This window comes from Gadus chalcogrammus, chromosome 9 (assembly GCF_026213295.1).
Source record: "Gadus chalcogrammus isolate NIFS_2021 chromosome 9, NIFS_Gcha_1.0, whole genome shotgun sequence".
Taxonomy (NCBI): domain Eukaryota; kingdom Metazoa; phylum Chordata; class Actinopteri; order Gadiformes; family Gadidae; genus Gadus; species Gadus chalcogrammus.
Window position 1 is genome coordinate 5,380,209 of NC_079420.1, and position 24,549 is coordinate 5,404,757.

The 24,549-nt window shown below is 44.3% G+C and overlaps 2 protein-coding genes across 2 annotated transcripts; one reads left to right on the top strand and one right to left on the bottom strand.

Moving 5' to 3' along the window:
* The first annotated feature begins 83 nt into the window (after window positions 1-83).
* Window positions 84-19,049, top strand: ptdss2 (phosphatidylserine synthase 2). Its single transcript, XM_056598160.1, has 13 exons — window positions 84-312; window positions 789-1,139; window positions 3,977-4,078; window positions 5,230-5,312; window positions 7,419-7,486; window positions 8,876-9,010; window positions 9,446-9,496; window positions 9,945-10,058; window positions 11,168-11,286; window positions 11,595-11,709; window positions 12,358-12,503; window positions 13,657-13,842; window positions 15,411-19,049. Exons 2-13 carry the CDS (start codon window positions 898-900, stop codon window positions 15,544-15,546), a joined length of 1,497 nt encoding a protein of 498 aa, XP_056454135.1. The 5' UTR covers window positions 84-312; window positions 789-897; the 3' UTR covers window positions 15,547-19,049.
* On the bottom strand, window positions 18,511-24,549 carry LOC130388688 (transmembrane protein 168-like). The gene is made up of 4 exons (XM_056598154.1): window positions 23,254-24,549; window positions 22,812-22,951; window positions 20,081-20,355; window positions 18,511-19,513 (listed from the first exon to the last, which is right to left on the bottom strand). Exons 1-4 carry the CDS (start codon window positions 24,394-24,396, stop codon window positions 18,960-18,962), a joined length of 2,112 nt encoding a protein of 703 aa, XP_056454129.1. The 5' UTR covers window positions 24,397-24,549; the 3' UTR covers window positions 18,511-18,959.

Genomic DNA, 24,549 nt, shown 5'->3' on the forward strand with positions numbered 1-24,549 from the left:
TCAGGTGTCATCTTACATTCAAAGTAAAAGCTCTGGAAACGTATGATACCTTTATTTTGAAACGACTGAAACCGGATGCATTATCGTCACTGTTGACATGGCCCAGACGCCATGGACACGTGATGCATCGAGTGCGGCGATTCAATCTGTTCCTCCACTTAAAGCTAACTCCACGAGCGTTACTGGAATAGTGTTCAGCGCGAGCTCGATTCAAAACCAACATAAGAGCGACGCGCGCTGTCACCCATGTAACGGCTCTTTGTTCACGTGAATCCGTCTGAGCTGTAGTAGTAACGCTAATCTTATAAATTGGTAAGTAACGTTCGCTGGCTAACTCAATAACACATGAATACTCAGTCCCCCCGTATGGCAATATGTTGCCTCGTCGTCGGGAACAAAGCGGTCTAAAGTGTGCTTAGTGACTAATGTGGACGCGCCTGTCAGTTAACGGGCTCATTTACAAGGTCAATGGGCAGAAAGAGTATGCTACGATGAGCTAAGCTACACGGTTACATAACCTGTCTCACATTCACAGAAAGGTGTTTTTGCGCGGTAATTCCCCTTCACGCACCCCACATTCAGAGTATAGTTTCAGCTCTCCTCCGTCACTGTGGGGCTTTTAGAATAGACTGTTCTCTTGCGCTTTGTCTGTCAGGTGGGTAGGGCGTCGTTGAACAGTCAGTCAAACGCAGCGTGTCTAGGCATTTCAGGTCCCCGGCGTATGTGACCAGTCCCGGATATTTGATTTATCGCTCTTTTAAACGTGTGTCCCCTTCTGACAATCCCAGGATGCTGCCATTCACTCGGGGTGGGGTTGACACGGATGACACACTGCTCAAGAACAGAGGCGAGGGGTACTGACTGAGCAGCAGTCATACCGACGTATGCGGTAGAGCCATGACCAAGAGCGAGGCGAAGAAGGGCGGCCTGGCTGGGCTGATGACCGCCAGCGGCAAGAGTCCCGCCACGCTGCTCGACGAGCAGCTGAGCCATGGCTCCTTCGACCCGGCCCTTTCTGGTCCAGAGCAGCAAGGCACGCCGACCAAAACCAGGGCGGTGAAGCAGACGTCCAGGGACCTCCTGTCTCGGCGAAATACGGAATGCGAAGTTTTCGATGATGGCACGAACACCTTTTTTTGGTAAGATCACTGCAAATCTGTTCCATTTGTTATTGCGTTTAAGTGTTATGTGACCCATGCGTCTGAGTCTAATGTTGATGACAATGTCAAATGTGTTGGCGGCTTTGTGGTGGGGCTTGGTTTTTCAAGGTGAACTGAAAGACAGGCGAGCTATTGTTTGCCTGTGTGTCAGCCGCTTGTCTTATGAGTCACACCGCGGATTCTGGTGGATCTTTTGCTGAGTTACTTCTTACCTGATTAAGACACAGCACTCAATTCAAAATAGCCCTGAAGTTGTACTTGGGAGATTAAGATGTCACTGAAACTAGCACAGGCCACAAGTTCACAGTCCACGCAACAGTCACAACAGTCCACAGCTTCATACATGAGCAAGCAGTAACATACAATAAAAAGTTACCAGGTTTTAATTGTGTTGAATTGCATGCTAAAACAGTGAAATGTAAATGGGACAGCCGAAACAGTAGAAAAAAAAAAAGATATTGGGAGTTTTTTGAGAAAACTCCCATGTGAATGGCACCCTCTTGCATACACACATTCCTGCATTTTATGTTTGACATATAATGTTTGACTTGTCTTTGGTAGTTCTTATTTGTGCAGTGTTATACATTATACTATTCTAACAATGAGAATAACGTTTATATGAAGTTGAGCCATTATTTGAATGGTTAATAATAATAAACGGTTAACACGTTCCAAGTGTGAACGTGTAACATCAGTACCAACATCTAATTAGTTGGTTAAAAAAAATTCAGTCATTAATACTGTTCCCATTTGTATTTCTCATCTCTTCCATGTGTATGTGTCTCACGCGCTCTCTCTCTTAGATAGATCTATCTATCGATAAATGGATAGATCTGTTAATCTATATCAAAGCCCAAACCATATGAAACATAGATTTGATTTAACTTTGAAAACCTAATAAAAAGTACAGTCAAACACGGTAAGTCTTGTTACCTCAGTTTTCTTCTCAATGCTTATAGGCCTATGGATTTAGTCCTGTTTTGAGAATTGGCGTCTTCTTTAAAGATGTCCCTGTACTTAGTGCTGACAGCTAGCCAACCCTGCTTTCTTGTCATAACTAGTATGAAACTTTTCCTCCTTCTGACTTGATCACCGCCGCTCACACTTTCAGTATGAACAGACCATCGTGTTGACGTTGATCAGATTCGTCGCTGGCTGTATGTGTTGTTGTCATTGTAAGGTATGCCTCTGTCACACTTCTTGAATCGTATGTGACCACCATAGATGTGTTTTGTAATTTGATGTGAGAACTTGAGAGATGCAGATCGGTGCCGATGAGGCCTCCTCCCACATGTCTGTTACCAGGCGTGGGGAAGGAGATGGGACCTTTTTTGACACCGGAGCTAGTTAAGCCTCTGCATAAACAATATTTGCATGCTGACAGTGGCTCCTTTGCCATGACAGGTAGCACTCTCCTTATTGGGCCCGGCCAAGGCTGCCTTCGTCTTTGATCCCTTGGTCGTATTATTTTGAGAGCTGGGGTCTGTGGCTACCTTCCCTTGAGTATAAGGCATACAATGTATTTCATATGCTGTTATTTTTTTTATCTGTTTGTTCAATTATTGCATTTCCTTTAATAATTATTTTCATTGCTATTTAGTTTTTCTTCCCTCCATAGCAAAGTAATAAAGTTGGGTCCCTACAGGAATGTGCTACGGTGACATATCTTGCCATGGCTAGCACCTCCCACCCAGTTGACTAGCGCCCCTCCTTGCTTGCACGTTTAAGCACTCCTCTACGTTCCATATGTTCCTAGTTCTTTTCCTTCACCTTCTACCCTCTTACTTATCTTATGTTTTCCTCTGTTTTTGTGTCAGACATTTTTATAACAACCCCTCCTCCTACTACTACTACTACACCTCCTTCTCCCTGGAGTACGGTGTCGTGCATCCACTTTATCCCGATGACACTTTTCAAGGCACAAGCCTCCGACGCCATTGTCAGATATAGGAGGTGAGATGAGTAGAGTAATTAATACAAAATTATATTGAATTGCTGTAATATTAGTTATGTTTTATTTTTTTACCATGAATTTGTATTGTTTATTTGACAACATAGATGATATGATCGATTTGATATTCCTGGGTTTTTTGCTGGGTTATTTTAGTTGCAATGCTATTTTTGGTCTTGTTATGGTGCCTTGAAGGGAAAAGGTTAGGTCAACGCGGTTTCTTATCACTGTTTAATTGGTGAAACAACAAGGCTACACTTGTGCAAGCCCAGCACATGTCAGGCTGCAGCAAAGTGCACTTTAACAGCCCCAAAGTGCACTCCTGCCTTTGTATTTAACGCACCACGGATGCCCGCTCAAGGGCTTTGCATGCCTACAGCGCTCTAGCTTGTTCTGTTTTATGCTTTCTGTGCACTTCGTACACTATTTCGATTCTGTCTCCCTCTGACTCCTGTCTGTCTCGCTCTCTCCTGTCTGTGCTGTATGTCTCTGTTTCTGACTCTCGCCCTGTTTCTCTCCCCCTCACCCAACTCCCTTTGTGTTCCTCATTCTTTTTGTACAGACACATTAACATAAGTACACATGCTTCCAAAAACATAGGCACACCTGCATATTCATAGACATAGCACACATACGTATCTATATATACCTTGACATAGGTAAACATGCAGGCGTGTAAACGCGCACCAAAGCATGTTACGGCAGCCCAAGTACAATTTTAGTTTGCAGTTACATTTTGAGATTTGTATTTTTGATGTGGGGATCATAGATCTCTGTATTCCTATTCTGGTCTTTCTCTTGGTTCAATTGTTTTGTCCATCAAAAAAATCTCCCAATATGTCGGCCTCTCTCTCTCTCTCTGTAGGCGAGCCCACACAGTGACGGTGCTGTTCATCCTCACCTGTGTCCTGGTCTATGTCACCCTCCTGGAGGAGACCCCCCAAGACACCACCTTCAACACCAAAAGGTTGGCCGGACACTCCTTACGCACATTCCTTAGGCCTGCAGTTGTGACAGGGAGTTTAATTAGTCACTGGTTCAGGATAACCAAGGCTTCAGAAATGTATTTTTCCCTTGATGCTTTTACTGTTGGATTATGTAATGTGCAAACTGCAGTACTGCAGACACCCTGTCACGTAGAAGATATCATGTTTAGGGTTTTATATATTCGCAATCCGTTAGCTGTTTAGCATTTGAGGGGGGATTCCTTGAATCTGGTAGGCCCCATTTCATGCTAGCCATTTAGTAATAACTCAGTGACTAAAGTTAGCCATTGAGCTATAACCTGTTATCTAAAGTTAGCGATTGAGTCATAACCTGGTGTCCATAGTTTTCCACAACTAAACTGTGTTGGCTTTTTGTGCTTGTAGCTTATAATATGCTTTGCAAGAATATGGATGTGTTGGAGTAATAATTATGTATGCATGTCTATCTGAGAGAGGTAGAATAGGAATAGCTGTGTCAGGCATGCTTGTGGTGGTGGGTGGTTGCGCAGTTGACACATGCAGGCCTATGTTCCTATAGGGGATAAGGATTGTCAGACTATTTCTAACAGGATTTGCTGCCTCCCATGCATACACGCACTCACAAACACACTTAATCACATAATCACTGCGAGTCCCACAGATGCATATAGACACTCTTAATCAAATAATCACTGACACACTATATTAACTTAAAGTCCCTCTCATGCTAGGGTACAGGCATAGGCACACATGCATGATGGTGTATTTGGTGGTACCTTTCTCTAAAGCCCCTGGTTTAAACCCTTGGAAACCCTGTTGAGAGACTGATTGTCATGGATCAGTTAGGAAGTTGTGTTTTCCTCTTCCTTTGTCCAATCCCGCTAAGCTGTTGTTAGTCGGCTGGGGATTTTCTGAACATGGTCATTATTTATTTGCGTAAGTGGTTCCATGGGAAGTGAGCAATTGTTTTTGTCAAATGTCCACTAGCCTTGGTTTGTAGAGGTCAAAAGGTCATTTATTTTTCCAAATAGTCATTTAGCAGACACTTTTATCCAAAGATATAAGAGTGAGGCTGGGAACTAAGGACACTTTCAGTTGACGAACACATTTGCACACAGTTTTTTGATGGTGATGTTTTTTGTTGTTTTTCTAGAGGAATTGTGGCCAGCATCTTGGTTTTCCTCTGCTTTGGGGTGACCCAAGCCAAAGATGGCCCCTTTACAAGACCACATCCTGGTAAGACAAAAATCATGCAATCAAACAAACAAACCCTTTTTAAGTTTACTTCCAAACCCTAGGTTTGAGGTAAGACCACAGATGATGATACTTGACTTCTTCTACTTCTTAGCAGAGTAGGATAACATAGCGATGACCGCAATCTCCATCTTTGAATCAGCAGTTTGATTTTCATTGAACGTTGCCAGGCTGTGGGGAATGTTTACAAAAATGAACACAGATGAAAATCCACCTCCGCCTCTTTTGTTACTGACAACAACTTAAGAGCCCACTGCTCTTCTTCAGGAGTAGTGCAGATGTTCACTCCAGGTCTGTAATGGGGTATTGATTGCCAATCATTTCTTCTTCCTGTGGAAATGGGTTGATGCTGAGAGACCACAGAGGATCCAACATCATTCTGATCAATAGACAGAATTTGGACTTGCAGGCATATGAGGGAGAGTAAATACTGACGGCTGTATTTCCCTGGCATAGGGGTTACACATTGTCCCTTGGGACAGCATCTGAATTAATTCTAGAAGATCTATTTCCTTCTGAAATACGTTGAATTTGATATGATGATGGGTATTATACTTATTTAGCAAGGCTACCACGTTGGTTGTGTCTTAAATGTAAAATGTCACTTAAAGTGGATAATTGGCACTGGGCAAAATGTAGGTGTGAAAGTTTTCTTAAGGATTTGATTTGACTCTGCAGAAGTCACAAACCACAGTGTGTTAGCTCGGGGGAGGGGGGGGATTGATTCTGTGGGTGATTCATGCTTTTCCTCTGTCTCCGTTGGCATCTCATTCAAAATCTCTTTAGCTTGGACATGCATCATTGCTTAAGTACTCTTCTACTATCATGGCTCTCTGTGCAACATCTCCATGCTTCGACCCTGTTACCTCATTAAGCTGTTTAATCCCTGTCCAAAGCATGTCCTTGTCTTTGTCAGAATAGGGTTGTACACCTAATACCAAACTCAGATCCTCTCTTCCAAAACCCTCACATCTACTTATACACTTAGGATTTTCCATAGTATTGCTAGTTTAAGAGAGAGTGTGACTGACATTGACTCCCTCACCTTGGAGAGCCAAAATGTTTTTGACGTCAAAGCTGTTTCCACGCTCACCTTAGTTGGGCGATATATTGCTTGTGCCACTGCATCCTTGTATGTTGTCAGCACATGGGCCTGTTTGTATGTAATCATCACATACGTCTTTGTGACTGTCTTGACAGGCATTTGTTTTAGTGTCTCTATACATCTGTGGAGAGTCTTGTTGCCTGACATTTTTAGCAAGCTAAGGTTTTTTTGCCCTGCCAACCTTCTGTGCAAGCAATAACTGGGTGTGTCACAGGTAAAACATGAGCTCATAATCAAACAAATGGAAAAATCTATCAGGGAGTGTCTGACCAGTTTGTATTCTTGTCAAACCGGTTAGATAGCCAGGCGATCAAGATTCTTTGATGAGGAAAGCTCGTCTTAATCGAAGTCAGTGTCGCCATACCCCTCAACTTTTATATGAGGCTAACCTTTACCATGGTAAACATAGGTTCCTTGGCAACAGTAGGATGTTTTTTAAATAAGAAGTTTCTATTATGAGTAGCAATGTAAAAAGAACAAACCACAGTTCAGTCTACCTGTAGGCCTCGTTGAGTGTGATGCTTATCCCTTATTTGACCCCCTTGTCTAGCCCATCATTAAGCACATGTAGCTAAAAAAAAAAGTCCCTTTTGGATAATGGACTAAATATTTCCTGCTGCTTTGCTGAGATGGGTGTTCCTTGAGCGCTGCTTTCTAGGTTTGTGGAGAGAGGAGTTCACCTCTGGGGACCAAAAGCTGCTGACCAATTGGTTTCTGGTTGTTATGGGAACCATTAGAATTCTCTAGAGCCAGTTGGGATGGAAATGTTCCTGACTGTATCACTTACTTTTTGTTGGTGTGTGTATTTCGGATTACTAGGATCTCGTTTTCCACCTCTTCAGAGGTTGACTATAGTCCTATGTTCAAAGAGTAATCCTGGCCTCTCTCGTCTGTCTATCCCTACCTACCTACCTCTGTCTATCTCTCCATTTGTGTCTCTCTCTCTGCCTCTTCCTCGGCTTGGTGTCTCTCGCCCTATAAAGCTTACTGGCGCTTCTGGCTCTGTGTCACAGTGGTCTACGAGCTCTTTCTCATCTTCATCCTGTTTCAGGCGAGTAGTACACACACACACACTCACACACACGCATACACACGCACGAGTAGCCACATGAGTGTGTTCTATTCCAGCCCTACTTTGCTTCCATTATTCAAATAATCTGTAAAAAGCACAGATGAAGCATAGTCCAACGTCATCCACCCTCAGTGACACATGACCCGTGATTCGCTGCACCTAGTGACAGCTAGCTCAAAGAGAAACTGTCGCGCTGAGCTACTTTCTAATTTAATAAAATACTGTTGCATATGGAAAAACTTGCAGAGCGCACCATCAACTTCAAATCAACAGAAAATTTACCTTTTACCACATTTTTTAACTAGTGCCTGTTAGAAACGTGCCTGGTCAGATCAGGCTGGTTTCTTGGGCTCCTGTACTGCTTCTCGCTGCTTTCCCGACGGCCGCTCATTCAAACGACTTGAAAGTCGACGCTGCACTTCCCTTGGCCTTCAGCAATACTCCCGCCAAGTGTGAAGCCGATCAGATGGACGTTGTCGGGGAAATCTAAGGACAGAAAAACCGTTCAAAGGGCACATGCATACAGATACTCCTCCTAGTTAAAGATGGATGGAGTATGTAATTCCTGGTCCAATGACAATTGTCCTACTTTGCAATGTTTATTTTTATTCTGCTGCGTTTGTGGAAAAAATACTTGCTGACCATGATTTTAACACGAATATGAGGCAGTACTCTTGTTGCTGTTGTCCTTATTTTTTAATTAATTTAATATGTTATTAAATTATTTAATATGAAGCCAATTATTTTTTAGCGCTTTCTCTCCATGTCAATGTTTGGGATTGCAGAGTGGTGTTTGCTGAGAATCAGGACTAGAGAGCACTTCTGGAATATCTCTTCGATGTTTAGATTTGTCTACGCTTAAATGAAACCCACTGGCTGGAAAAACAAGCAGTTCTTCCGTTGTCTGGTCGACCCGGACCCATTTCCCACAAAGCTTCAGTTTCTTGGCAAGCCAAGAGCAGCCCTATGGACTCAACCACCGGATGCGCTTTCTAGGGGATTTTTGAAAGGCGCAGACATGCAATCTCTAAAGACCGTCACCCCCCCCCTAACCCGCTCTTTACCACTAGTATTCCCCCTCCACACACACACACTTTCATCAAAGAAAAACGAATTTGGGTCAGCCTCTGTAATTTTCCATGCAGTTCTATTTCTGTCCCCACTGCCCCCCCCTCCCTATTTAGATGTTCCGAAAGGCTCATATTTGCGTACATTTCCAACAAAACTCAGAATGACCTCCAAAGCATCGGGTTCATTTCCCACATAACTGGAGTTGTATACGTAGCTGGGGTAATTGATATATATGAATCTGTATTCGTACATGTATTTCTTTGTGCTGATGTGTTTCTCGTTCACCTGTTGCCTCAGACGGTGCATGATGGACGGCAGTTCATGAAGTTTATCGACCCCAAGCTGGGGGTGCCCCTCCCGGAGCGAGACTATGGGGGCAACTGCCTGGTCTACGACCCGGGCAACAAAACTGACCCGTTCCACAACCTCTGGGTAAGCCACAGGACCTTCAGCTACTGGGGGGTAAACCACGCTCCCCGTCCTCTGCTGGATGAGACCCCCCCCCCCTACCAAATCTGACACATGGCAGACTTTGGATTTTCACCATGACGATGCTGACCCAAATCTGCTAGATAATGATGTCAGCCCTGTGTTTCCCTAGCCTGTGAAATAAGGAAAGCAGGGCAGTGTTGTTTAGGGGGGTGTTTGGCCTGTTTTTCAGTCCGCCGTACTAAATATAGTCTGAATAAGAACTGCAACACATTTATTATGTGACGTGGAAACAGAAACTGAAACGGACAGCTTTATCAGCCAAGCAAGCTTTGAATAGACTAGGATTTTAAGTTTTTAGTTTAAATTAAATCAATATGAAAATAATTGATTGGTTGCAACAATGTTTTGGCAACAGAATATTATTTGTCTACTCAGGACAAGATGGATGGCTTTGTTCCCGCTCACTTCCTGGGCTGGTACATCAAGGTATGTTTCATCCTCTCATTGACACTCATTCATTCACACGGCACGGGGTGGAACAAAGTGCTGGCGTAGCTCAGCTCCCCGGCCTCCATAACATAGCAGAACATTCCCCACTGTTAAACACGCATACAACCAGGATTAAATGCCCTGCCAAGTTCTCCAGTTGCGCTATTGTTTCCCAGTAGTATATTTACTCTTAGAATAGCAGTAGCCCAGTTTTAAAAATGGTGTAATTCTGCCAGATAAATTATACCTCCTTAAGATCTTGAGCTGTTAATCATCAATCCAATAACTGATTGTTATTGGATGAGTTAATATGAGTGCTGTGATAGGGTGTGTTTGTGCTTTACAAAACGAGGATCTGTTACATGTTCTCATATATCACTATTGTATATCTTCTCTTCCACCTTGATCTCATTCCTTAATATCTGCTCTCTCTCGCTCTACACAGACGTTGATGATCCGTGATTGGTGGATGTGTATGATCATCAGTGTGATGTTTGAGTTCCTGGAGTACAGCCTTGAGCACCAGCTGCCTAACTTCTCAGAGTGCTGGTGGGACCATGTAGGTCACCCGACTCTTCCTGTTATTATTTCCTTGTTCTCTTATTTATTTGGTGTGTTGTTTTAGATTCCTGAATCCCCCCCACTGGGGATGAATATATCACCCATCTTTAAATATGAATCATGACTTTGTAAATATATTTCCCAATATGTAGTTGAGTCATTTTGCCAGATACTTTAATCCTAAGGTCACTTACATGTGAGGCTGTGAATAATCAATGCATGCAATTAAAATTGGAAGAACTCTCAAAGCCTCATCACCTAATACCATCAACATAAGCATTGGCCAAAAAGGGGAATTAGTAGTTTGGGTAATTCTAATTTAAATATTCATATTTCCAAAAACAGGCACAAAGTAAAAATAGAATAATCAGTTTCATCCCTGATAGTTAGAGCAGATCCCGTTCGGAGAAGACATGTCCTACAAACCCCATCAGACTACAATGTCAGATACTTTGCCCTGATCCAATGCCTGGAGAAACAGAACTTTTTCATTACACTCCTGTCTGATAAAGTCAATCCTTGATAGGCTGTGCTGACATTTGTATGCCGACACTGTATGGAATGAAGCACGGCCTGTAGCAGCCGACTCTGTTAACAACGCGCAGGTCACTGAACGTACCGTCAGTCGAGCTCGGGGTCGTAACCACTTCAGAAGGTTGCCTGGATGTATTAATAACCAGCAAGAAGCAGAAGGCCTGTAGAAAGCTAAACTAAGCATATTTTCTGCATACTATCGTGAAACTGACTCCGTCTTGCGTTCCTTTTATAGATTGTTGAAGCATAAGATGTACTTTATTAATCCCGGACATGAAATATGGATGTCACTGCAGTAATAGGAATTAAATGGAGTTCCTTATGTAAACATAAAATTATAATAATAATGTCAGAGCAGCATCTTGAATAACAATTGAAAAGATATAATCATTTAAAATACAATGTGCAAAAACCCAAGCTCAAACCCAAAAATATTAACACACGCATCAAGAGAAACAAAAAAAAGAAACACGAGTTTCAGCTTGTTGGGGAAATGACTTCATCAGCACTTGAGTAAGCAGACACTGCATGTGGTGAAGGCATGGGGCTGATTGTGCTCCCCTCTCCCTCCAGTGGATCATGGATGTGTTGTTGTGCAACAGTCTGGGCATCTACTGTGGGATGAAGACCCTCGGCTGGCTGTCCATGAAGCCCTACCAGTGGCAGGGGCTCTGGAGCATTCCCACCTACAAGTAAGCAGCATGACTCGATGTGATGTTACTTGTTCTCACTTTCGTTGTTTCTAGTTCCTCCTTCAGCTGATGTTCCCCTTTATCTCTACTGTTTCTCATGGATGATTATATTTAATCTATTTTAATTAATTGTTAAAAAAAAAACTGTTGTTATTTTTGTAATTATATCCATCTATAGATCGAGATCGAGATATAGATATAGGCTATTTAGATATATCTATTTATTTTACTAATTTAATTGTTTTGCCATAGAAAACGGTTGTCATTGTAGGGCGGTGTGTAGATATAACCCGGTTCTCTGTCTAAAGGGGGAAGATCAAGCGCATAGCCTTCCAGTTCACACCTTACAGCTGGGTGAACTTTGAGTGGAAGCCCGCCTCCAACCTGCGACGCTGGCTGGCCGTGCTGGGCATCATATTCATGGTACGACCGGCCTCTTTCTGTCAGATTAAACATGGATGCAAGCAAGCGTTTATCCACTGATCCTAAGTTCACTGTCGCTTTGGTTGAAAGAGTCTGATACATTTAAAATGGTAAAATGGTTTAAAGCTATCTGAGTAAATGATGCCAGTTTGATGATTTGGCCATTAAGTTGGTGCCTCAATTCAGTTAACGTAGATTTTCTGTTATTTGTTTTGACATGAAGACATGACTTCCCTGATTTAAATTCAATTAGTAAATTTTTTCATAGTCTAATATGTATGTGTCCTTGAAGAGCTTAACGTCATACCATGGACGTGCTAACAGATAAAGACTACCGGTATGTACATGACATGATGTGTCTTCGGTGATTATAAGAGATCCAACCCAGCAGACCAAAACATGAGACAAGTCTTCCACCGTTCATTCTATTGAGGAATAATATGATTCATGGCTAGAATGATATGCTGTTCACGCTACTGTCCTCTCGATCAGCAGAGCAGCTTAGCACGGCAGCTCGTAAACATGAGCTGCGTCAAGTCAAATCAGGAACACGGAGGAGTCATTAGCAGCCTAAGGGTTAGGAAACAGCTTTGACCCTAAACAAACAAAATTATATAAGAACGTGCGTGTTCTTGTCTGGGTCCTCAGTTCCTGCTGGCCGAGCTCAACACCTTCTACCTGAAGTTTGTTCTGTGGATGCCCCCGGAACACTACCTGGTGCTGCTGAGACTCGTCTTCTTCGTCAACGTGGGGGGCGTGGCCATGCGGGAGATCTATGACTTCATGGACGACCCGTAAGTCCCCCAACAACCGTATCTGTGGGGGGGGGGGATTGTATTGAGAAGGATTCACTGGTGTCATTGGATCAACATGTCTGCTTCTTTATTTTCTGCAAAAATTTAAAACAACTAAAAGATCTGTTAGCTCTAACCCATCTAATACTAATGGAGGGGGGTTCTAAAAATGGATATAACCTTTTCTTCCCTTTGTTAATGGCTCTTTGTTAAAGAAAATCCATACCCTTGACTGTGGCGAAAATAAAATGTATTTTTTCAAGCCTTTCAAATGGCTGCCACTGGTGCCACTCCACTTCATCATCACAAGGACGTTCTCCGTAAGCGGATGTGAGAAATTGGGATTTCAATGAACTCCTCCTGGTTGGGGTGAAGAGTTCCCTCTGTCCGCCAATCAGTGTGTCCCACGCTTAGTGCTTTTGGACTGAAGTCCGGATCATGTGGGCTCAATTTGTGCGATGCGCTGTGTCTTTTTAGTTCAACAGATCAGGAATTGCTCCTCCAATGTAGGGTCATGAGGCATGAGGCTATCCATGATTGAATGGTCTCCGTGGCAACTGTGGGGCTAACCAGGGTTACTATGTATTTGTTTGTATTTGTATCTGTGCAACCTACTCACCAAACTATTGCACATTGTTGTTTACTGCAGTGCTGGCATGATTCATCGTTTGGTCAACCGACCGTGCTTCTAATAATCAGTTGTTTATCTGAAGTTCTAAGAACAACAAACATTTGCTTGTTGCAAATGGTAACGTTTGGTTTGGCTTTCCTCTGTCAGATCACTCCGAAATGACTTCACATTTTTGAGGGATCTCTTTTGAGGGATTATTAAGCTGAAAGGTTGATTGATTGATTGAATACTTTATTGAACAACAATTAACAGAAGTGTTCAAAAGGGTCAAAAACACCATAAAGCCCAAAGGCTTGCCTCCGTTTCCATTGGTCCTTTAGATGGAAAGAGAGAAACAACACATGGACTAAAACCCGGAGAACAAACACACGGGACATGGACTACAACGTTGAGAAAAAAAAAAAAAAGAGGTTCTGGGTCTGATTCCCCAGAAGGCCTGCAGTAAACATGAAGTAGGCCTTCTTCAGCTTGTATCTCTTGTTATTCCAACCTAACCCTGTGTGACCTTTCGACCCCCAACAGGAAGTTCCACAAGAAGCTAGGCCAGCAGGCGTGGCTGGTGGCCGCCATTACGGTGACAGAGTTCCTCATCGTGGTCAAGTATGACCCCAACACCATCATGCTGCCCATCCCGTTCTTCGTCACGCAGTGCTGGTTCCTGGGCATCTTCCTCATCCTCTCCTGGACCCTGTGGCGCTTCTTCTTCCGGTGAGTGTAATGTATTGAAAAACAAAAAGCATGGAGCAGGATACGTATTGAACACAATGTGTGGACTGTGGACGGCGCACAAAACGTATGCAACAGGAAACGTATTGAACACAATGCAGGGAAATACTAAATGTGTGGAATAGGAAATGTGTCAATCACAAAGTGCATTGACCCCAAAATAAATTGAATACAAAACATATTGTATGAATTTTATATTTTTAACAGTTGAAACACAAAATTAGTTAAACACAACATTAATTTAACTGGAGATGTAGTATAAATAAGTATAAACAAAAAAATATTTAACATTCGACTTCAGAGACAGCGACATTAAATGTGAGATGAATCATTGGATTAGCCCTCTAGTTGGTACAATGCCCACTGGAGTTTGAAATGTGTTGTAGCTACCTCTGAATGAAATGTAAGATCATATGTCTATGGTGTAACCGTAGATATATGACCACTCCACAAAAATGGCAATGAAATGTTTTCAGTAAGAAGAATATAGCTGTTTTTATAATTGTGTTACTACCAAAAAAGCTATTTTCATTATGTTTATAAATTGGTGTCCTTGCTGATATCTGAATATTTTCAAATGCAATTCACAATATCTATATTGTAGCGTCACATGTTGATCTACAATAGGCCTTTACCAGGGGAGATACTTTCCTGTGTGGTTTTGGTGTCGGTCACAATGGTCTCAGTGATTTTATGTTGCATAAAGGTTGATCACGTGCACCAAAACTAACTGAAGAACACCATGGGTGCGTTGACATTGTCACGGTGAACTTCTTGGCAAATACATCGGTTCAGGAGCTCAAATTCCTCGCATTTCTGACCACATCCAGGTTTATTTTCCTTATTTCAAAAAATGTTGCAATAGTTTGGTTTTATTTTTCACATTCCGGTGTGGCCTCTGTGTAATACTGCCCCCTCCTGGCCAAAAGCAGGTATTCCTCTATCGTCGGCAACATTTCAAGTTTATTTATATTTTGTATGTGTTCTTCTCCTGACTCCCTGCCCCGCCCACATCTCCCTGGCTCCTCCCCCTACTTGTTTTCTAGCTGTAGTGCTCATGAGCAGGAAGGTAGGTTCCTGGTCTGTCCTCTCCCACCAGCTGCAGCTGCCCTCCTTTTAGTTCTTGTGTGATGTCTATAATTCGTTTTTTTTCCCCCCACTCCCATTTGTGGTTGGGGGGAAAAAAAAGTGATTTCTATCTGCATTACTCCCAGACATCACCGGCCAGTAGCGATGCGGGGTCAATCATCTCAAATTAAACTGCAGTATGCAGTTAGTATATGAAAATGTGCCTTTCAGCCGTTTTCAGTGTGCTTCTGTCAACTCTGATTTCCGCTTTTGTGCACTCTCCTGGGTATACAAACGTGTGTGTGTGTGTGTGTGTGTGTGTGTGTGTGTGTGTGTGTGTGTGTGTGTGTGTGTGTGTGTGTGTGTGTGTGTGTGTGTGTGTGTGTGTGTGTGTGTGTGTGTGTGTGTGTGTGTGTGTGTGTGTGCTCACTCATGTCCCGCTCGTGTTCATGATATCCTCCCTCCCTCCGTCCACTCCACAGTGACATCACGCTGCGCTACAAGGAGACACGCCGGCGCCAGCAGGAGCGTCCGGTGGGCAATGGCAGCGCCGCCGGCCCCTCCGGCCGCAGCCGGCTGAACGGCAGCTGGGACTCGGTGCGCCAACGGAGGTCCTAGCGCCCCTCGGCCCCCCAGCTCAGTCACACGCACCGGAGGCAAGGCTCTGCACAGGAAGGATCATCGCGCTGGGTCAATAAAGTGTGGTGGTGGTGGTGGTGGTAGAAGCAATACTAGTAGTGGTGGTGTTGGTGGATCGGTTCTCGGGTGAGTGTGTGTGGGGGGGGGGGACGACGACGACACTATGGTGTGAGTGACACTATTGGGCTGGGCGGATGTGGGAGGGTGGACCAGGCTGTGGAAGGCACACGAATGCGCTTGTGGTTGTTGTGCCTGAACCTGAATTTTCGAGGAGTCATTCCAAGGCTGGCTCGGCCGCTGTTGGCACCGAAATGTCGTTGGAGAGCAGGGGGGGTGGGTATGGTTTTCGTCATGCGACAGGGATTTACCTCATTGTATTTTCTTTTGTAAGTAGGGAACCATGCGGGCTTGTACACGGGAGGAAATTATTTTATATTTTGTAATTATGTTGATTTGGATTCTTGGTGATTGAAAGTCGGGGGCTGGTGGGGTTATGGTGGTTGTTGTTCTTATAAGGATTGTTGTTGTTGATGAACATGAGCAGAGGGGACAATTGGTTACAGGAAAAAGACAGGACGTACAGTATCCATGCTCTCTCTCGCTCTCTCTCTGTCTCTCGGTCTCTTTTGCGTTACCAATATGGAGGACCCTTTAGTTCTGTTGTGTATTGTTTTCCGACAGACCACAGAGAGAAGTTAGACCCCAGTCTTGCCATCAAGGATATCTGATTTTTCTGAATCATTGCTCCTATGCAATCTCCAATATTTGCCTGGTCGTTGATTTCCTGGGAGGCACAATGTGGAACGGGAGTGTACAAATGAACTAATTGTTATTTTCCATCATGTTTTGTGTAATTGCAATGACCAAGTGGCTGCCCAGTAACTGACGAATTGCTTGGCTGTAAGAACAATTTAGAATTGTTTGTATTTTCTGTTTTGTTTTTGTGGTCCTCAAATCGGTGTTTATTTGTAATTTGAACATTTTCTTTTCATTTTAAATACCTTGTCAGCAGTGTTTCTCGGTCCTACATTCACAGTTATGGTTTACACAGAGTTGATGTTCTCCGCTGTTGACGCACACTAAGCAGGGCTTTCTGCCCTTCCCATGGTCCCGATCACTTTCAGACTCCCGAGTGGAACATGGTTAAAAAACCAACGTAAACTTCTCTGGCTTTTGTTCTTGAAAAGAGGACGGCAATAGTTTGTACAATAAATTAAACCTGTGTCTTATTTAATGGTATGTACGTAAACGTGCTTTAGGAGTGATAGCTTTGGCCGTCATGTGTAAGCGTTTTTTTAGTTTTGCTGCCTACCTTTTTTTTGGACAGGTCGATAGTGGGCACTATATAGTTTGGCCTCAAGTCTTGTCTTAGTAAAGTTAGTCGTGAGAAGTCTGCATCGCTTTAAGGAACACATCCAGGACAATCACATGCTCATCGCTAAGCTAAATTACGGTTCTCCAGTTAGGATGTGTCGTTATGACCATACGCACTTCACTTTGTGGTTCACTGGAGGTCTGCCATGTGCTTGCTTCTGTGCCCTTCTATATGGAGTAGTTGAGCAAATCCTGGTTTTGAACTCTGACTTTGTAAACAGGCATAGTGCGTGGGATCCATTCGGTATTAAAGAGTATGGGTTGTTGGAAAGGGAGAAGGAGTCGCCATTATACTTACACTTTTTAGCTTTGCCATGCACCACCTGCGGTCAACCAAAGCTTGGAGCTCATTCTTAAGCCATACGTGATACAGGAGCCATCTTTTAACAATGAGCTGTTTTTCATTTGGATTCTTCGGTTGTGTTAAAACAAACTCATTATTAGGGTGAACGGACAGGGACTATTGGCATAATCCTTGTCAAAGCAAAATGTAAGACTATAAGAAGGGATGCCCTGACATTGCATTAAATAGCTTTAAAAACACGAGTGGAACTAGGCATAGCTTGAATGTGTACAGTTGCATTAAATGGGCAGTCTGGTTTTTAAATCGGAAAATTAGCAAATAGGCAAATATGAATAAAGATGCAGCAACATATAACGTATAGCATTTGATTGGAACTTTGATTCAATGTCTACTATGCGTGGTTCTAATTGCAAGTTTGTCAGAATAAAAACAAAAAACATTGTTTTCCAAAGATTTAAAAAGGAAGGCTGTTCTACAGGTCGTTTCGCCGTTGAATAATCCGTTTTGAGCTAGTACATACCTTGTATCCTGTGTGTGTTTGTGTGTGTAACATGAACCCAACTGCAGATCCAGTCATTGGATCGATGCCATTTATTATTTTCTAAAGGATGTAATCCAAAACTATTGTGTTCAAAGTAGTCTTTCTAGTCTTTCTCTGCTTATAGAGTTTGTAGTCAATACGTTTTAGGACGAGGTAAAGGAATCCATTTTCTTTTTAGTCTGACATGATGTATTCTGAGAGGAAGGATATTTTTTAAAGCATTTTTTTTAAGTTTACACTGGCCAAAGAAAAAGCTGCACTGTATATATTGCATAGCCATTTATTCATTACATATTTGGCCCCCTTTTTCTTTTAATAATGTGTAACTAAATAACTACAGTTTCTAAATATCTGAAGTGTCAGTCTGTGGTCGTTCTACTGTGCTGTGTAATTCTGTCCAATTGAGAATTTACAATGTTCTAATGAGTAGACTTGGGACTGGGGATTAAATATTGAGGAATATTCCAAATTGCACTCAATATTGACTCTGATTGTCTCTGCATTGTTAGTGACTTTAAAACAGCAATTGTCTGCACTTCGTGTAATGCAACTAACTATATAGAAATGGCAATCGTGTACACAAAACAAATCCCTGGTCCCATCTCCCTGGCGATCAGACAAGCTTAAGCTTTTTTTTTCATTTTTTTATTGCACTTGGTTAGTTACAAGTGACTGTCCTAGATGGAAATACAAATATGAAATGCTGCTGTACCTTATTTTATAATGTTTTCAATAAAATAAACAAAAACTAGGATAAATTGCCTGTGGTGCCTGGACTGAAATAGTAAGTATATACTGCTTTTATGCCACATGATGGCAGTGTATCCCACTGTATTAGGGGCCGATTGGATAAATAATTGCAAAGATTTTCAAATCAGTTTTTTATTGCATAGCGGTCTCAATTTAGTAAATGTTATTTTGAATACGCATGCAAGCCAATTACAAATAACACCCTTTTTAAAAAAAAAACGACACTCATGTGAATATAAGTCTTACAACTGCGTCTAGCGCCAATTTGATTTCGCGAATCCCCTTAGTAAATTAACGACTTAACCAAACGTTCTGTACTCTAAAAGTAATAAAGCATACTCATCCATTCTGTTTGGGTTTTCTTTACAAACACTCTAATCTCCCTGACTCTGAAGATCCATGCCTTTAACCGAGTGCAGGGGGCTAGGACCTGACCAGCTTGAAGCCCTGGCCCGTGTCTAGGATAGCGGGCGGGAACCAGTTCAGCTTGAGCCTCCGCAGGTACCGTTGGAAGACGCCGCAGCCCCAAAACACGTCCAGGCCGCAGGCCCACAGCGCCTGCCGGACCACGGGGTAGGTGACTCTGGGGAAGTAGGTCTGCCAGTGTCTGTGGACGTCGCCCTCAGTGGGCAGGTGCAGCGAGTAGTCGCCCCAGTGGTGGGACACACCGTAGACAGCCGACACAGGGCGGCCCGGCTCCGACCAGTGAATGTCTGCGCCCGGGTTGCAGTTGAACACCACCCAGCGGTGGGTGAAGTCCCCGAGCTGGCCGGCGTCCTGCACCTCTGGGTATGAGGCAGGCGAGAGAGTGGCGCCCTGCACCGCCACATAGAGGCCGGAGTCCTTGACACGGCCCGCCTCCTTGGTCCAGGGAAGGGCGTTTTCCACGTCAACAACCAGGATGAGACGAGAGCAGGCCCCGGCGTTCTTCTCCCGCCACCACTTGACGATCTGGTCCAGCTGCAGGGTGTCACCGCCTGGTGGATGTGACACAGGAGGAGACGACGACACGTTACGGTCTAATGAACCTCGACCTAAATACAACTACACAAGTGAGTGTAAGAGCTAAGGTACAAAACATGTATGGGCATTTCAAACGCCATTGATAATAAATAATGGATATCGTTGATACTAATGTAAAATAGTTGTGAATACAACTGGTAAAATCAGCTGAATAAGTCGATGATCAATTTATAATGATAATCAAAGCCATTTATCAAACATTTGGTGCTTAATGTTACAGTTGAACTATCATATTTGGTTCATAGATCATTATAAAGGGAAAAGTTTACTTTTTCTTGGTCGGTAGAAGTAAGATAAAGCCTGCACATTTAGGGAACCACTTTGGACTCGTAAGTTTGATGGCATTTTCTATTGTGACAGTTTATAGTCTGATGCAATCATTTCACCAAACCACCATGATTTGGTTAAATCTTTCGGCAATTAACTTTGGAATTTAAGGAACGCAAATAAGCAAACGATATACTTTATAGATCCACCAGCACCACAGGGCGCCTCCAATGCGTCTGGGCTTCAGTCATCACCTGCCAGAGCCCACTCCCCGGTGCGGTGCGTGTGTCCGCTGTAGTACACGACGTAGGTGTCGTGGCGCGGGCCCTCTGCCGTCCGCTGCTCAAGGAAGCTGCAAAGCTTGGCCTGCATTGCCTCCAGGCTCAGCCCGCTGGTGGAGTAGTCGCAGCCGAAGTTCCCGATCATGTGGTGGTCGAAGAAGAGCTTCACCTTGTTCAGCATGTCCATGGAGCGCTGGTTGAGCTGCTGCACCTGGTCCGGGGGCAGCAGCATGGGCTGGCCGTCGAGGCTGGATGGGAGGGGGAGGGAGGGAGGGGGGGGGGGGGGGAGGAGGAGGAGGAGACGGTGAGCAGAGGGAGGAGGCTGAGGCTGAGTTAAACTCATCAGTTCAGTCCATTGTTACAGGGTATCAATGAAATGTTGTTAGAGCAAAACACAGAAAGGCATAAAGTTTTAGTTGTCCATGTATACATCATTAAAATCTCCATGAATCAATCACCCATTAATTTAAACATAATAACTCCCCATAAATACAGACTCCCCACAAATACCCCACAGTCTCCCCATAAGTACCCCATAAAGTGCTTAGTGCAATAAATAGATACATCTGATGGGGGTAGGGTTGTTGGAGTGTTTTGCAGCAATGTTCATGGCTGCTCAGTTGGTTTTGGGCAGCCATGAGCTCAAAATGTATATTCAATTCATAGTGTGAATCTCCAGAATACAAAATAATCATGTTAAAGGTTGCATAGGTGATTTGCTTTTTTGGCCATTTTTGCAAAATTACTTGAAATCCTTATCATAACCCGCTTACAGCCACTGAGTTAGAAGTACTGACATGAAAATTAAACTTGTCAATCATCTGTGGAACGTGCAGGGCTCGAAAAACTCCAGCCAATCATATCCATTGCCACCGAGTTTCATTGGACAGTAAGTACGTCAATCAAACGGTCGTACGGCACTCCCCCTCCCCCCCTCCCCCGCGCCCCGCGCGCGACCCCTTCGTGCAGTACTCGTGACCCAGAGCTCGTGACCCAGAGCAAGCTCCTGTTTGTTGTTATCCTGCGGTATCTACTGGAACTAGTTAATCCACATTTGGACCTAGCAGTAGAAGACAATTTCCATGGCAGACAAGACGCCACAATCCCCACCACCACCACCACCACCAGCAAAGAGAAGGAAAACTCTTTTTCAGAGAGTAATTGATAATAAAAACGCTGAAAGAGAAAAACTGAAATCAAGAATAATCCTAGGCGCTGCTTTTGAACGTTGGCGGCAACTGAAGGACGAGAAGGGTCTAAAAACCGATGCTTGTGTGGCGGTTGACCTAGTTTCAAAGTTTATACCGTTTATACTCGGTAATACCGGTGTTGAGACGAGTGTATTACTCGGTGTGAAAATGTCCACACCGCGGCAACCCTATTGAAAACCAGGACTTCCAATACAATTATATGAAACAAACATACATTTTCTAAAAATAGTATTGATTTATGTGACCGTTTAATGTTTATAACATCTGGTGCAACCATAGCCGCGAGAACGTATTCTCAGCAGGGGGTGCTGGAAAAAAAAACCCGGCCTGCACTAGACTCGCAACTCGTCACATTGATAAAAAAGATATATAGCAGCGCAGCTCAATTACACCAGTGCATGCGCGCACAGTTGAAAATCGATCGTTGTGTTCACTTCCTTCACACCATGGTTCACATCCAGCTGCTCACAGAACAAGTTTAGCGCACCACCGCTACCCTCACACTTTTTCATATAACCTTTTTTCAGCACTAGGACATATGAGCATTAAATAAATGCTGCGTCTCAACATGCCTTGGACAGCAGCGAGGATGACTCGCTTTGCCACGGGCCGAAACAGTTCGGAGCGACCACAGCCAGAGCGAACACAGCGGGGCAGAGGAGTGTCAGGAAGTCTTTGGTGTAGCCTACACAGTACGGCCTATTTGCAATACTGTTTAGTGGCAATGCAGTGTTTTATTCTATGCCTTTTTATTTTCGTATATTATTTCAATTAATACAATTTATTTATTCATGAAATCAAGATCTGGTCTTCAAATCTTTTTTCCAAATATAGGTCGTATTACAATGGGGTTTGTGTTTATATTCGGACCAATACGGTACAGCGGATGCTCACATGACGTTAAGCATTTCCTGGTGCATAATGTGACGCTTCAGAACCTAAAATCCCGTTTCTCCCCGTTGATACGACAACACATAACCGGCGTTTTCAGAAATCTCCACTTTGGTTTTTAGAAATGATCGTTTTCTGTGATAAGACAGGGCCTCGGACAGGGGGTGTTGCAGCACCCCCAAAACCCCTACTTCCCGCGGTACTGGGTGCAATTTACAGCTGAATGTAGTGCCATGTTGTTAAACGAAAACCTACGCCAGCCTGGCTCGCGCATCTCTGTTCGCGCTCGTGCATGATTGCGCGTCCAGGTACTTGGAATGGGTGGAGTCAGAGTCAGCGTTGAAGGGGAGGGGGTAGGACCATTTGAGTTGTGTATTTTCAAAATCTGCTGGCGTTTCGCAAATCGCGTACCCAACCTTTAAGTTAAGATATTTAAGCAAATCAATATAGCCCCAGTATGTTGGAAATAGCTAAAGAAGAATGAGATGTCAAATCTTCTATGAACCAATCCTTCAACTGCTTTTTCCTATACTGTTCATAGATTAAGTCATTGGCTGGCTTTCTAAAAGGTGTAGGACAGCTTATGTGTGGGCACCGACTACCTGGAATTAGTGGGGATGACCACAGCGTAGCCAACGCAGGTTCCCCCCAGACTGTTGCCCAACTCGTGGAATAGCCCGTGGAAGAGGGACTCCAAGAGCAGCACCAGCAGGGACACACTGATGGAGAGGCTGCAGACCGACTGGGGAGAAAGACGGGGAGGCACTTTCAAGTCAGGGAAACTTCAGGCTGAAACCAAATGTGCAAAAAGGGCCCCTATTTTACCGCCAAATGTGAGTTATCAGATGTATTGACTAAGGACCTTTTGGACTGTATCAACTGGTTGATTGGAGCCACCCATCCCAAATCCGGCTGGACACTGCAATTTGTGATGTCCCCAACGTTTTGAAATGTAGACGCTTTAAATGACTCATTGACTAACCTCACAACTGGTTGTAAAATGGGGGCAAAATGCATTATATTATATGCAATAATTCAGCCTACCATCCATGCCAGAACTGCCATCATGAGGGTGGACAGCAGCGTCAATTGAACGAGGCTTTGTGAGATGAGGCAGAAGTGTCGCACGCCTTTGGATGCCATGACCTTGTCTAGACTGTTGAACCCTGACCCCTGGGCCAAGCACACTCTCTGGCAGGCGCTGATTTTGGTGTGGAAGCCCCATAAGGTGATTAAGAACACAAGGTGGATGATGCCCCAGAAGAGCATGCAGACCACGAAGGCTGGAATCATCAGGTACAACGGCCCCCCGTCCGACAGCTTAGACGCGGCCAGAACGAGGAACGTCACCTCAACCACCAGCAGTAGGGGAAGGAGGGACAGCCGTCGCCAGCGTCCAGCCGCCAGGAACGGCTGCCAGCGCTCGGTCACAGACGAGACGCTGAAGTAGCAGTCGAGTAGAGGGTCGCACATGAGTTGGCTCAAGAAACACGCCAAGGCAAACTGGTTGTTGGACACGTCCAGGCCCTTGATGAACAGGAATTCGCCGGCGAAGACGAAGACGAAGGCGAAAACTACTAGGTCGGGAATTGTGAGGACAGCTTTCACCCGAAAAACTACCATCAGTACCGCCAGCGCACCGACAAACACCGCCACACTCGGAGAGCTGCTGACCACGAATGACACGACGCCAAAGCCGACCAGTTCCATACGCTCCGCCGTGGTGAGGAAAGCCGGACGGTACTTTGCGCATCCGCATATCCGCTCCAGCAGAGCCCAGAGAGTTCTGAGAACCATACTAGTCAAGAGCAAGTAGTTGGTGGTCTGCTCCTTCACGCCGTGGTCGAGGGCAGGACTACCCACGAAGCACAGGAGACCCAACAGAGACCCCCGCCACAGGTGGATCAGACTTTGGCTGACTTTCTCCATGTGGAAGTAACAGTGAAGTGCAATCGCTAATCCAAGGACAACGAGGGCCAAAACGAAGATGATGAGCATGTTGGCCTCTTGGCTGATTTCCCATCGTGCATATATCCCGAGGCAGATCGCCACCAGCAGACTGACGCGGGACAGAAGGTCCAGGGCCCGCATGGAGGAGCGGATGGTCGCCTCTCCACGGAGCTCCTGCAGCCGGGCCATGGCTGCGCGCATGCAGTGGGTGACGCCGTAGCGCATAAAGCGGCACATGCCCTCTCCGTGCAGCACACGACCTCGAAGAAAACGCCGGCTCACCGTGAAAAAAAAAAGTAATTCTCTCGATTCTTACTAGGTTATGTGAGCAACCATACCATGGCCAGCCGTTAGATCTGACAGCTCATTGGTTATCATAACCTAACTCGA